Below are 14,802 nucleotides of genomic sequence, written 5' to 3' on the forward strand. Positions count from 1 at the left end.
AAATAAGAAGTGGTTTTCCTATATTTTTCTTTTAAAATGGCAATTAAGAAAGTGGCTGAGAATCTGGAAATAACTATGTTTCAGAAAATAATGGATGAGATTGAGATAACGAAACAAAACCTGCGACAGGGTTGTAAGGAGTTGAAAATTGAATTGAGTAAAATGACGCAGGAGATTAAAGATATAGGGGTCCCTGTGAGAGAGGTGACCCTGGAAGGGGTCCCTGTGAGAGAGGAGACCCCGGAGATTGGAACAAACGTGGAACAGGAAAAAGATTTGGAGTCTATGGACTTTAGAAATAAAATCTATTGTTTGGAGACACAGGAGATTAAAGACATAGGGGTCCTTGTGAGAGAGGAGACCCTGGAGACTGGAACAGGGGTCCCTGTGAGAGAGGAGACCCTGGAGACTGGAACAGGGGTCCCTGTGAGAGAGGAGACCCCGGAGATTGGAACAAACGTGGAACAGGAAAAAGATTTGGAGTCTATGGACTTTAGAAATAAAATCTATTGTTTGGAACTCAATGTTATCTCTGAAGAAATTAATGAAGATTCTAGAGATAAAGTTATCAATGGCATGGATAATCTTCTGGACTGGAATGACGTGATGGAGCCCAATATAGAGAAAATCTATGGAATTAACTGCAGCCATGTGACAATGGAAAAACTTTCAAGAGATGACCCAGTGTATTTTGAAAAAAAGAACAGAGATATGATTTTACAGCAGTATTTCAGCAACCTATTCAGAATGGATGGCAAGAAAATATTTGGGATAGAGGTAATTCCCATCAGACTCTTACTATATGACTATGGCTTTGACAGCAAGATTATTATGGAATACTGATAATGGAAGATTGGATACTGAAATTACTGGACTTAACAAGACTACTGAAGATGGAAGATGGAAAATGGAACTAATAGGGATAATAGAACAATGGCTACTGAAATTACTGAACCTAACAGATTCTGATGTGATGGATTAATTGAAATGTTTATTTTGACTATGGTTATGACAATAAGATTATCATAATTAGTAATGAGATGGATTAATCGATATGCTTATCTGGAAAAAAAAATTGATAGATATATTTCTTAAAGAATTGAAACCTCTCTTTGACTTTTTGTGGAAAGAATAAAGTAATGTTTATGAGATTTGATGATTAAGTAAGATAACTATTGGAGGAAAGTGATTTTATAATATGACTTAAGAGACAGGATTGTTATATATTATAGACTTATAACTGATCTGATCTTTGACAAATGGGAAGTCAATATTTTACTCTTTATTTTTTATTTTTATTTTTATTTTTATTTTTTATTTTTTGTTTAACTATTTTTGATTTTGTTTTTTGTCTTTGAATGTTTTATGATTTCGTCTTGTATGTTTTATGAAAATTTGAATAAAAATTATTGAAAAAAAAAATATGTTTGCATGGTATGTACAGATGCCAGAGGGAAGGGCTGTTTGGTATGGCCCCGCTTGCCACGAATGTGCTCTCCTTAACCACAAGTGGAACAGGCAACATCATCCAAGCAATGCACAATAGGGAAGTTATCCCAATGTGACAATGTTGAACCCCAGCTCTCCCAGGAGGATCAGGGAGTGAAGTCAATTGAGCCCCAGCTTCCTCAGATAGATCAGGGAGAGGAGCCAGAGGTGGATGAGGTTTTCGAGGGCATTGAGGAAAGGTGTAAAGTCGACAGCCTGCCAGTTCCCATGGACAGTCCTTCTGCCAACGCAGATCTTGCTCCACCTACAAGCGCCCCAACAGAGCCATTGGGGGATGACCTCATGCGTGTGCCAGCTCCACCCCCTCAGGACTCCCCTCCTGGCACTTCAAACACTTCCCCGCCAATGGGCTCCCCGCCCCCTGAAGTCAAGCTGGCACCTAGTAAGCCTGTACTGTCAGACGAGCAGGCGGAGGCTCACCCTGCACGAGATGCCGCAAGAAGAGGGTCAGCCAGAAGGTGAAACTTTGAAGGAGTTAGACATTACGGGCAAAGACTTTTCCTATTTAAGGCAGTGCCCCCCTGATCAGGGTGCTGAGTCAACTTACTCCACATGCTGCAGAGTATGCCTAGGTACCTCAGATGGGTCATTAGTGAGTCAGCATAGATAGCGCTATGAAGTGCACTGCTTTTGATGTAACCGTTACTCTAATAAAACAAGAATGACTTCCAGTCTCATCTCTGTCTCGTCTCTCGGACTCTGGGCAGGACAGACATGGAGCAATGGCTGCTTTTGAAAGCTGTTGTTGTTCTAAATGAAGTAATCTGGGTTTTTACCTGTATTATGCTGTTTTAATATGTTATATGTTTTTACATTTTTATTGTGTATTTTAATTATGGGTATTTATATTTTAATGTTTGATTAATTCATTTTTATACTTATAAACTGCTTAGAAGTCTGTTTTGACATTAAACTGTATCCTTAATTAATTAATTACTTTCATATGACTTCTGAGGGTTGCCATGAAAGGCCTTGTCTGCTGTTAAGGGTGGCATAAAACTATCTAAATGAATAAAGACATAAATATTATTATCCTGAAGGTGATGTGCCCTAAAAGTAACTAGGGATGCCCACCTTACATTACGTTCAGTAACTGTTTGGACCTTCTCCAGTGACAGCACGGAAAGTAAGACATGGGTGAATCAAAGTAAAAGCAGACATAATTGTTTAACAAATGATAATGAGTGCATGTTTCTTGAGACATAGAAATAGAACAAATATTTATTGCTAATTCCTGTATATTTAGTGTTAATTTTTACCATGGTGGTAACTTATGTCTGGATTGTACCACCAGATCACACATGGGAGACCATATGATTGAATAGTGTGGCACACTAAAAACAAAAGAACTTTTTCCACACAGAAAGCTAGATGTCAGTGAGAAGGAATCTAGCCTAGCCTAGATATGTCTTTAAGCGGCAAATTGCATCTGTTCTGCCCTGAGCCTGCATTGTAAGAAGTATCTGTTTTTTAAAATGTTTCTAATTGTAGTATTATTCTCATGCTTTCTCTAGATGGTTATTTAATTGGTGTGGGTCGGGCTGACTGTACTGGGCCTGTAAGTGAAGTACCTTTTGTAAGTACCCAATTTGAATCTTCGTTTCTTCTTTTCGAGAGCCAGTGTGGCGTAGTGGTTAAGGTGTTGGACTACATCCTGGGAGACACAGTTTGAATCCCCACACAGCCATGAAACTCATTGGGTGACTTGGGCCAGTCTCTGCCTCTCAGCCTCATGAAAACCCTATTCATAGGGTCGCCATAAGTCACAATCGACTTGAAGGCAGTACATTTACCTTTTTTTCTTCTTTTCACTGAAGGCCAAAGGCTCTGTTGGTTTGATTGGTGGACTGTTGTTTTGAATCACAGTATTTTATTGTGTTTTTATCTGATTGTATTTTAATCTGCTGCTCACCACTTTGGATGAATAATAAATACTGTGCCTTCAATTAAAAGCGTCCTCTTTGCAGGCAAAGGCCCTTTTTATTACCTCCTGCTCAGCACAGTTGAGGGATTAGTAAGGAAATGCCCCTTAGCCTCTTAATTTGTCATCTTTTATTCTCAGCACAGGAGATGAGTTTCATGTACTGGTTTCCTTTCATCCTCCCCACCCCCAAGCAAAATAGACAAATTCATTATAGACAAAAGAAAAGGATATATATATAAATAAATTACATTTCCTGTGTGGGCACAAAACCCGACTAATAAGGGACAATTCATCATAAATCCCCTAGCCATGCAGAACAGAAAGCAATGCATGGGCAAAACATGAGAAGCAGCAGCAGCTAATTAATGTTGTAGAGGACCTTTGCTAAATGACACTTACTTGTGAGTAAAAATCATAAAAGGATTTGGCCATGGCAAGGGGTATTGCTGGATAATACAGTGTTTTATTAAGTGCCATATGTAATCACCATTTTGATTCTGCTGCCAGCTGATTGCAGAAAAACAATGTTTCAGCAGTTGTAAAGGGTTGTAGTTTGGTTACAACTTGACAGTGTTTGCATATCTGTGTGTCTCTTCTGTTACTTGTCCGGCAGCTACATGTTGCATTTTTAGTTTCATACCGCTTATGACAGCCTTTCCCAACCAGTGTGCCTCCAGATGTTGTTGGACCACAACTCCCATCAGCCTCAGCCAGCATTGCCAATGGTCAGGAAAGATGGGGATTGTGGTCCAACAACATCTGGAGGCACACTGGTTGGGAAAGGCTGGCTTAAGATGTTAACTCTGCTCAAGTTTGTTGAAGTGTTTGCTATAACATCTGTACACTTATTCAGCATGATCCCGGTGAAATTCTCCAAGCTCAGAATCTGTCATAAGCTTTGCGGGCTCATAGCATGCATTTTTAAATAGTTTTTAATTTTTTAAAAAATTGTGTTTGTAAATTGTTTTTTGTGTTTTAAAATTTGTATATTTGTTTTTATTGTTTTTTTAATTGCTGTAAACTGCCCAGAGAGCTTCAGCTATGGGGCGGTATATAAATGTAATAAATTAATAAAATGCACTTCAAAGGGGAGGAGAGCTTTACAAGGTTCTTATATCATAAACCCTTATATGGGTCAGGATCCCAATACATTCCTTTCTTCATGTTCCCTGAGGTCATATTTGGAGGCTCTTTTATGTGGGCTGTCTCTGGCAGCAGTCCGGAGGATGGCTAGAAGAGGCAGGCCTTTTCATTAGTAGCCCTCCATCTATTATTTATTTATTAAATAGATATCCCACCCTTCCTCCTACTAGAAGGAGCCCAGAGCGGCAAACAAAAACACTAAAAACACTGTAAAATATATTAAACACAAAAGACTGTAACATATATTAAAACAAGACATCTTTAAAAACAGATTAAAACAAAATATCTTTTTTTAAAAAAACCCAAACGCTTTAAAAACATCTTAAAAAGTAATTCCAGCACAGACACAGACTGGGATAAGGTCTCTACTTAAAAGGCTTGCTGAAAGAGGAAGATCCTCACTAGGCGCCAAAAAGATAACAGAGATGGTGCCTGTCTAATATTTAATAGGAGAGAATTCCAAAGTGTAGGTGACACAACACTAAAGGTCCACTTCCTGTGTTGTGTGGACCAGATCTCCTGATAAGCTGGTATCTGTAGGAGGCCCAGTGATTGACTGGGTATACAGGGGTAAGACAATATTTCAGGTATCCTGGTCCCAAGCTATATAGGGCTTTGTAGACCAAAACCAGAACCTTGAACTTGGCCCGGTAGGTAATGGACAGCCAGTGCAATTCTTTCAACAGCCTCTTATGGAGTGCCCTCCCCAGGAAGGCTTACCAGGCACGAACTTCTTTTTTGCATTGGGCAAAGAGATTGCTCTTTTCCCAGGCATTTGAATGTTAATCTTCTGCAGCAGTTGAAGCTATTTCAGCTGTTGAAGCTATTTGTTTAGTGGTTGAATCAATTGTAGTGGTGGATTTATTCTATGGCATCCGTTTTGTCTGCATTGTACTGGATTTTAACGTTGTGTCCCGGAATTGGATTTCTATTTATGTAAGTTGCTTCAAGACTTTTGAGGAAAGCAATTCATAAATTGAATTAAGAATAAAAATGGAGTCAATACATACCAGATTTACTATACAACTGTAGCAGTGAGATGCCTACATTCCTCATCCAGAGGTCAAACGCAAAACAATTTAAAACACTTGTGACTATGTGTACATGTATCAAAAAAGAAACTGTTATGTTCAGATTGCTAACGCGCTTTGCTTCAGAAGCCAGGACAGAGGTAAACAAATGCACAGTATATTAGGCAGAGATTACAAGAGCCTTGAATTTTATTTGTTAAAATTTATATACCATTTGATTGTAAAAAAATCTCTAAGCAGTTTATGGTTCATCAAAGTGTCATGAAGCATTGCAAGTACACAAGGGTGTTGTGCATTCTTACCTGTAAGACCCATTTAATTAGGAATGCTTGATGAATTCAGTTGTTACAAATTCCTGAATGAAATTACATGATCGACACCTCATGGACTAGGGTGTGGACAGGAATGTAGCTACTCTTTGGGTGTCACACTTCTCCAAACACTGCAGTGCAGTCCTTGGGATGTAAAATATATCAAAATATTGATATAATATTCAAATAATTGATATAATTAAATACATATTTTGTGAGAAAATACTAACACATGTTTAAATACTTATTAAAATACTATTTTGCGAGGATTTATTTTGTAACAAAGAAAACACACACACGTCAATATGCCATCGATATGCAGGTGACATCTAGCTCTACCTCTCTATTCCATCTCAATCAGGAGAGGCCATTGAGGTGTTGAACGGGTGGTTGGAGGTAGCGATGGACTGGATGTGGGCCAATAAATTGAGTTCTCCTGTCCAGGAGATGGAAAGACGGCCTGTTCTGGATGGGGTTGCTCTTTCCTTGAAGGAGCAGGTCTGCAGCCTGGGGGTACTCCTTGATCCAACACTGTCACTGGAGGTTCAGGTGGCTTCACTGGCAAGGAGTGCCTTTTTCCAGCTCTGGCTGGTTCACAAGCTTTGGCCCCTTTGAGACAGAGAAGACTTTGCCACAGTGCTCCATGCTCTGGTAACTTCCAGACTGGATTATTGCAATGCGCTCTATGTGGGGCTGCCCTTGAAGATGACTGGAAAACTTCAACTGGTCCAAAATGCAGCAGCATATTACTGGCTGGGGTTCCCTTTAGAACTCATATAACCCATGTTTTAAAACAGATGCATTGTTTGATTTTATTTTTGTAAGCCACCCTGAGTGCCCTATTATAGGGTAGAAGGGTGGGATAGAAATATTTTAAATAAACAAACAAACAAATAAATAGCCAGTTAGTTTCTGGGCTCAGTTCAAGGTGCTCATGTTAGTGTTTAAAGCCCTAAATGACTTAGATCCCAAATATCTGAAAGACTGCCTCCTCTTCTACAGACTTTCTGCAGTGTTGAGATCAGCAGAGGGGGACCTTTTGGTAGTTCCTCCGCCCTTGGAAGTACGGGGGCTGGTAGCTCGAGAGAAGGCATTCTCTGTGGCAGCCCCTAGGCTGTGGAACTCCCTCCCCACAAAGTGTGTCAAGCAACCTCATTGTACAACTTTCAGCAAATGCTGAAGATGCAACTCTTTACCCTGGCCTTGGACACCTGAGATGTATATTTTTAGGACCCACCCTATTTTCTATGATGTTGTTTAGGTTGTTTTTAACTGTTTTTAATTATGTGTTTAAATTTGTTGTAACCCTCTCTGGACCATTGGGTGAAGGGCGGGTAATAAATTCTAATTCTAATTCTAATTCTAATTCTAATTCTAATTCTAATAATAATAATAATAATAATAATAGTAATAATAATAATAATAATAATAATAATAATAATAATAATAATAATAATAATAATAATAATAATAATAATAATAATAAAGTCAAACCAATAGATCAATGCCAAAATGGAACAGAATGGAATTATGAGAAAATGTATTGTGAAAGTGACATGGGCTGGAAACGGATTCAAACATCCTACATTGAACACCAAGAGACTTCCTTGTAAGTAAACAGGTAGAGGATTGCACTTCATGTGTGGTTAATGAGATGTTGTGTTCCCCTGCAGATGGGCTATGGAAATCCAGACCAGAATGGTGCTGGCCTTATCTCACGTCAATACTGTAGAACATTCATCGTAGCAGAGCCCGAGGACTGGAAGAAACGAATGGTGTATGTTACTGCCGAGATAGGAATGATGTCTCAAAGGGTCAGGCTGGAGGTAAATGGGGGGAAATATAGTAGCTTTCTTTTTTTTTTCTTTTTAGATGTTCTGTTATCCAAAAACCAAAGCACTGTTACTCCTTTTATATAATGATGCAATGTACATAAATATCTGGGATGTGGTAATTCAAAATTATGTAGCTTCCATATTATATGCAGCACAACAAAATATTTCAATATTGATTGGTTTCTTCACCACCACCATTTCTGTTTATGTATCCTGTAACTACAAATATAACAGCCCCTGGGAGCCAAGAGTTGAGAGAGATAAAATAATCTTATAACCACTATAAAATATCAAAAATTAAAAGAGGTCTGTTATGAAGTAAGAAAAAAAGATAAAGTGTGAAAAAAATGAGAAAATGCCATGGAAAACCATGACCTCAAAGAAACTCATATTTGGATTTGTATCTTGTCTGTTTCAACACAGTATATGTACCTTTTATGTACACCGCCCAGAGAGCCTTCGGGCTTCGGGCGGTATATAAATTAAATTAAATAAATAAATAAAATTTTTTAATATATTATAAAAATTAAAAGTCTAGGAATAATCCCATTTCTTATTCTTTTTTAATAAACGGTATTTTGCTAATTTCTTTCAACATTTACATTTTATTCCAGCTTGTTTTGATTGGCAGAGGGAACTCAGGTAGTCTTCTCATTTCAAGCCGTGCCTTCTATTCATGGTCTATGCCTTTAGCACCCCTTGGAATAATCATTCAGAAACTCTGCACAACAATCTGATGAAGTAGGGTCTTGCCTACAAAGACCCAGGCCATTACAGTAGGGCCCCGCATTACGGCGTTCCGCTTAAGGCGTTCCGCTGATGCGGCACCTTTCATTTTCCATTTTAAAGGGTTTTTTTCCCCCTTTTGCCCTGTTTTGCGCCGTTTTGGCGTCATTTTCGTGCAACGCGGCTCATTAAAGTCAATGGGGTTCCGCTTTATGGCGTTTTCCGCTTTACGGTGGGGGTCCGGAACGGAACCCGCCGTATAAGCGGGGCCCTACTGTATATGTTTGTTAACCTTTAGAGTGTCAGTGGATTTGTGTGTGTGTGTTCTTACACCTGTAGTTCTTGTTACTGAATATTCATTCAAAGAATGCCCATCTGTCTTGCTGTGCTAGTTGAGAGCTTTTTAAATGTTTAAAGGAATGACAAACATTCCTTAGCAATTGAACATCTAGGCCACATTCACACTGTACATTTATTCCCCCATTATTCCATTTTAAACAGTCATGGTTTTCCCCAAAGAATTCTGGGAAGTGTAGTTTGTGAAGAATACTGATAGTTGTTAGGAAAGCCATAGTCCCCTTACAGGCTGGCAATTCCCAGAGTTCTCTGGGGAAGAGGACTGACTGTTAAACTACTTGGGGAATTGTAACTGTGTGAGGAGAATAGGGGTCTCCTAGCAACTCTCAGCACCCTTCACAAACTACACTTCTCAGGATTCTTTGGGGGAAACCATTACTGTTTAAAGTGGAATAATAGTGGAATAAATGTACAGTGTGAATGTGCCCCTAGTGTGAAGCTGAGCAGGGGTAAGCCATTGCCCCTATGCCTGCCATCCTAGAAAGCTGCAGGGGCAGGAACAATGAAGGGACTATTATTTTCCAACTTCCCCACCGTCTCCAACATTGCTTCTGCCCTCAGCATGAAAGATAGAGACAAAGGGAGGAGCTGTACTTCCATGGAAGAGCACACACTTGGCACGTCAAAAGTCTCAGGTTCAATACCCAACATTTCCAAGTATATTAGACTACAGCTAATGAAATCTTAAAGAGCTGATGCCAATCACTGTAGACAGTACAGCGCTAGATGGTCTGAACTGATATAGCCTTTAACTTGATATAATAAGTCAGCTTCATAGAGAGAGCAGAAAACTGCTATGACATCACTGTATGGGGGATGAGAAACTATCATACCATTTTGAGAGTGTGAGGAAATATAGTAATTGCAACATTGTTCTCCTTAGGTAGTGAAACAGTTGAAACACAGATACGGAGATCTCTACAGGCATGACAACGTAATACTGAGTGGAACTCATACCCATTCAGGGCCAGGAGGGTATTTTCAGTACACTATCTTTCTGATAACAGGCAAGGGGCTTATACAGCCATCCCTTAATGCCATTGTCAATGGGATCCTAGAGGTAAGAACAAGCCCAACCTATCACTTTGACCACCTGACACGTTTTTTCCAGCATGCATTTGGGAAATCTCTGTGGTGATGGTGATATTCTAGGAAGAGCGTAAGATGAACCGGTAAAGATTAGACTTTACAAGACTATAAGGAATTCCTTAAAATTGTATATACATTCATCGGCTAATTAAAAGATTGTCAGAGCAGTGCACTCATTCGTTAAGGAAAAACATTAATCTCAAATAATGAATTTAAGCTGTGCATGTGCTACTTCTGATTTATTTCTCATGAAAAGTGCTATATAGTTAAGATTGCATTTGTATTCACTCGTAATTGGAAGTAAGCCCCATTGGTGAGCTTTACTTCCACTATTCCACATAAACTTTTGTAAGACTGCAGTGTAAATATCCTCACTCCAATACAGTGAAGAAGATTCATATGAAAACAAGTTTGCATGTATTTCACTTCCTGGTTTGCAAACATCTGAGACAGGATATACTCTAATTTCAGTGTATTGCATTGAATAAGTTGAGCATCATCATGCATGGTCTCATGCTGCCGCCAAAAGGTAACTTGTTGGTCTGTTATAACTAAAACATGAAAGCATTTTATGGTACCTTTCATTGACTAGCGTCCACTTCATCAGACACATGAAGTGTTATCAACAGCTGACACAAATGCATAGCATGTGGATCTAGAGAAAAACAGGAAAAGGTCGGGGGGAAAGGTTATGAAATACAACAAGTACAGTCTGTGATAATTCTATGTAAAACTCAAGATAATCAATGTGACTCCCAACTGAAATGGTTGCGTTAGAACTCCTAAGGATGATTTTTATTTTATTATTCAATTTATATCCTCTCCTTCCCCCCAAAGGGAGCCCAGGGCTGCAAATAACAAGCAACAAAGCAATTATTTTAAAATAAAACTTTTTTTTTAATTAAAAATTCTTAAAGGTATTAGTCTGGAAGGGAGGCAAGATGGCACACTGAGCAGCTGTGTTTGTTTGAGAGCTGTGGCTTGTCTCTGTTTTATCACTTATTTTAATTACTTTTATCTATTTTTATTAGGAATCTTCCATTTTTTAGTCCTTTTAGCTTGTTACTTTTAGTCTTTTTAGTCTGTTTTTAGGAAATCAGTAGGAGCCTCTGGGAGTCTCCTATTTTTGAGCATTCTATCTGTCTACCTAGTGGCTTTTGTTTTGTTTTGTTTTGTTTAAACTACACTGCTGAAGAAGGAGGGAACAAAAAAAAAGAACAGAAAAGCATTTTATCAAGGAACTACTTGCCACTCCATTATTTACTGGAAAAGCTGGAAGGGAGTTGACACAACCCTGATATCTTAGATGTCCTCTCAACCTTATGTGGGGGGGTTGAGTTTACTCAGAACAGTGGCAACTGATTAATTACTGAAAAATGAACCTTTGAGAATGACAGGTGAGGAAGTTTATTTCACCTAATTCTATTTCTAATCCCCAGAAGGTTTTGATTATTTAACTAAGGACCTAGCCCTTGTGGGAGTCACTACTGTTATTGCCTCAACATTACTAATGGTTTACACCAGAAAAAATTACAAGCAATTGGGGCTGGCCCCAGTGACTGAAGATGTCTCCTCTGTCTTCAAGGCTCGCCACCAATCAAAAATCACTGACTTTCTTAGTCCCATTCTAGAAGAAAGAACTAACCTTGACTCCATTGTTACACCAAATAAGGATGAGATTTTAGATTGGTCCTTGGGTCCATTGTGTATGACAAAGAACTTTGACTGGGTATCTCAAGAGAGTTGTAGGCATAGCTTAGCTAAGGAGCTGGCAATGGTGAAGGAAGTGCCTTCTGAATCCAAGTCCCATGGAAGCCCTAAAACACCGAAACTATTACATCCCCCTAGTGGCATTAAGAAACATAAATCCAACTCACCTTCCCCATACTCGCCTATTCACTCTGCTCATCTGATCAATGATAAGGATTCTGATTTCCACCTTGCTGTTAATTTGCTTTGCAACCAACATGAGTTGATCCAGAATCCGTTCACTGGATGGGCAGATGATATTGCCCAGATCAAAAAGTTCCTTTCAGAGTGCGAGGAGCTCCAAACAACCTTAAGAGATCTGGTGCTATGCCACTCAAAAGTGGGCTGTAACTCTAAAAGCAATGAACGCAGTTCACAAGCTGCTGAACAAAGGATCCCACCAACCTATGCTGACATTTTGGCAAACGAGTTTCCCACTCCAGTGTTACGCCCCGGACCCTGATAGCAGAAGTAAGGAAAAATCCCTAGGGCCGGTTAACAAGAAACCCAGGTCAAAAATAAGCAATCCTGTTGTTCATAATACCAAAAAACCCAAAAACATCAAAATGACAACTAAGCCTAAAAATTCAGCTAGAATGAATTTTAACAGGCTAAGCCAGACCAGCTCAGCCACCAGCCTACTACTGATGTTCTAGGTGACATCCAGGACCCATGGTCAATCTCACAGCTCTCTAAAGTGACAACTCCTCCTCCCTTGGAGAAATGGCAGCAAATCTATCCCTCAGATTGCTCCCTGGAAACTTCATCCTGCCAACTCCAGCTCCAGAATCAAAACCTGGTCTTCACCAACTATCCTAAGCCAAAGGGATTGCTTGTGCAATCCAAGCATATAGCTCATCAAAGATAGTGCGATCACCTTAGATTCAGATGCTATATGGAAGGTAGAGTATCTTTTCTATAACTGTTATTCTGCCCGGGCAATTATAACTTTTGCTTCACCCCATTTAGCAGCTAAAGCGTATAACGCTAAACAAACATTCCTCAGTAGGGGCATGAGAGTCTGGAGGCATTTTAAGGATATGACCCCAGCTCCCTCCCTTGGACCCTTGCAGAATCAGAAGTTTCCCCCTCCTGGCCCTTCGAATAAGACCCCCCTCCATAGGGAAACTGATAGAAATTACTGTGACTTACAATCCACTCCCAGTATCTCAACATCAACTAAGTAAACTTAGCTCTAATGCCGAGCCTCCTGGGTCCGTTGTTAATGTTGAGATAGCTGGGTTCGATAACATCACTGCTACCCTAGAGGATTTTACTAAAGAACTTAGGCTTAATGACAGCTTTAGCATCTTGCCTACACAAGAACATAACATGATTTTGCTGAGACTGCCTACAAAAAATTATTAATAAAACAACTCCAACAGCAAACTGAGATTCCCTTTGGTTTGAACAGTCAAAAAGATCATGCCCTTAAGAAGGTCCTTGGAACTACCTCCCGGGATAAAGGAAGTCCTTCAGGAAGGAGTGAGTTTCTAGATCTTAACCCTTACCCCCCCCCCCAGTGTGAAGGGAAATCTGGCCCTAAGTCCTGAGATCCTGGTACTAATACCTTCCAAGCAGTCTCATTCTTTTGTCTCCCCTAAGAAAGGGGAATGGAGCCCTATGCCTGCTTCATATGGTGCTGTGAACCTGCAGCAACAAAACTATTGCCAGTCTTAAAGTCTGTAGTCCTAAGAAATATGACAGGCTCACCCAACAGCTGGAACAACATGAAATCACATCTCAAAACATGAGTGATCAGCTTAGGCCATCCTCTGAAATTTTTAGCCTCCAAGTTCAATATCCAATTGTTGCATTTTGAGTAATATGGAGCGCGACCTGCACACAATAGAGAGATTGACTAAGACCAGCCAAAGCTAATATTTCATCCAAATCTGTGGCCACAAGGAGGAAAACATCACATGAAATTGGAGATATTTTAAATAATGTTGCCTGGAAGGGCAATTTTGAGGAAGTATGTAGCCCAGCAGAGCATCAGCAATGGCTGAAAACTCCAGAGTAGCAATGGAACAACTTATTGGAAGATCCTTTTAACCCCCTGCTATGTGAAGAAGTACTTAAGACCTACCCTCCCCATATGCTCAGAGGCACATGTTACCAAATTCTTCCAAGCTACACAGGAAGTGGATTGGACTGTGAAACACCAACGCAAATTGTGTTTGCATTTTGACAAATTTGTAGGGCAGTACAATATCTCTGAGAGGAGGTCAGGTCTCCTGCTCCCCTGGTGCATTCACTAGAGCTGCCCAATTTCCCTGCTTTTTAAAGTTTGATAGAAATATTTGTTGGCTATAGGTATGTTCTTAAACCACAAGGTTTTTTGCCTATTAGTGAATTTCTCTGCTTTTTAATTTGGGAGGTAAGAAATGGGATCTTGTGCAAGTTTGCTGAGAATGTATTCATCATTTGCATGTTTATTGAGTTCAGTGGGATTTACTCCCCTGCAATCATGCTTAGGATAGGTGAAACTGACCACAGGGGATGGGGAGGGGAGCAGGCAGGAGGGGGAGGATGAGGGCAGGTTTGATCATTTGCATGTTTCTTGAGTTCAGTGGGATTTACTCCCATGCAATCATGCTAAGGATAGGTAAAACTGACCATGGGGGAGGGGGATGGGGAGGGTGGAGGGGAGGGGAGGGGAGAGGGAGGAGGAGGAGGGGAAGGAGGGGACTGGAAGGGGATGGGGAGGGGAAGGGGGTGAAGAAGGGGAGAGGGAAAGGGCAAGATGGATAGGAGGGAGGAGGGCGGGTTTGATCATTGCATGCTTTTTGAGTTCAGTGGGATTTACTCCTCTGCAATCATGCTTAGGATTGGTGAAACTGACCTGGGGGAGGGACAGGAATGGGAGAGGGAGGGAGGTGGCAGGGAGGAGATTGGGTGGGTGGGCACTGGGCAGAAGGATAGCCCCTTTCCTTTCCAAAAGGAAAACACTGTGAACAGTATCATTCTTTTTCAAGGTTTCCCTCACCTTTTCATTCTACAGCAGGCACATGTAGGCTCCCACCCAAATTTAAACCAAAGCTGTCCCTGGCCACATCCACACCAGATCTTTATTTCACTTTAGATAGTCATGGCTTCTCCCAAAGAATCCTGCGAAGTTTAATTAG

At 40.2% G+C, this 14,802-nt stretch overlaps 1 protein-coding gene across 1 annotated transcript in view; it reads left to right on the plus strand.

The window, feature by feature from the left end:
• The window catches only part of ASAH2 (N-acylsphingosine amidohydrolase 2), a 66,403-nt gene that overhangs the window by 14,148 nt on the left and 37,453 nt on the right, over window positions 1-14,802 (plus strand). The window contains exons 4-6 of the mRNA XM_061635432.1: window positions 3,024-3,085; window positions 7,592-7,744; window positions 9,720-9,896. Of these exons, the coding sequence (XP_061491416.1) occupies window positions 3,024-3,085; window positions 7,592-7,744; window positions 9,720-9,896 (392 nt within the window). The remainder of the gene's footprint in view (window positions 1-3,023; window positions 3,086-7,591; window positions 7,745-9,719; window positions 9,897-14,802) is intronic.

This window comes from Rhineura floridana, chromosome 7 (assembly GCF_030035675.1).
Source record: "Rhineura floridana isolate rRhiFlo1 chromosome 7, rRhiFlo1.hap2, whole genome shotgun sequence".
Lineage (NCBI taxonomy): Eukaryota > Metazoa > Chordata > Lepidosauria > Squamata > Rhineuridae > Rhineura > Rhineura floridana.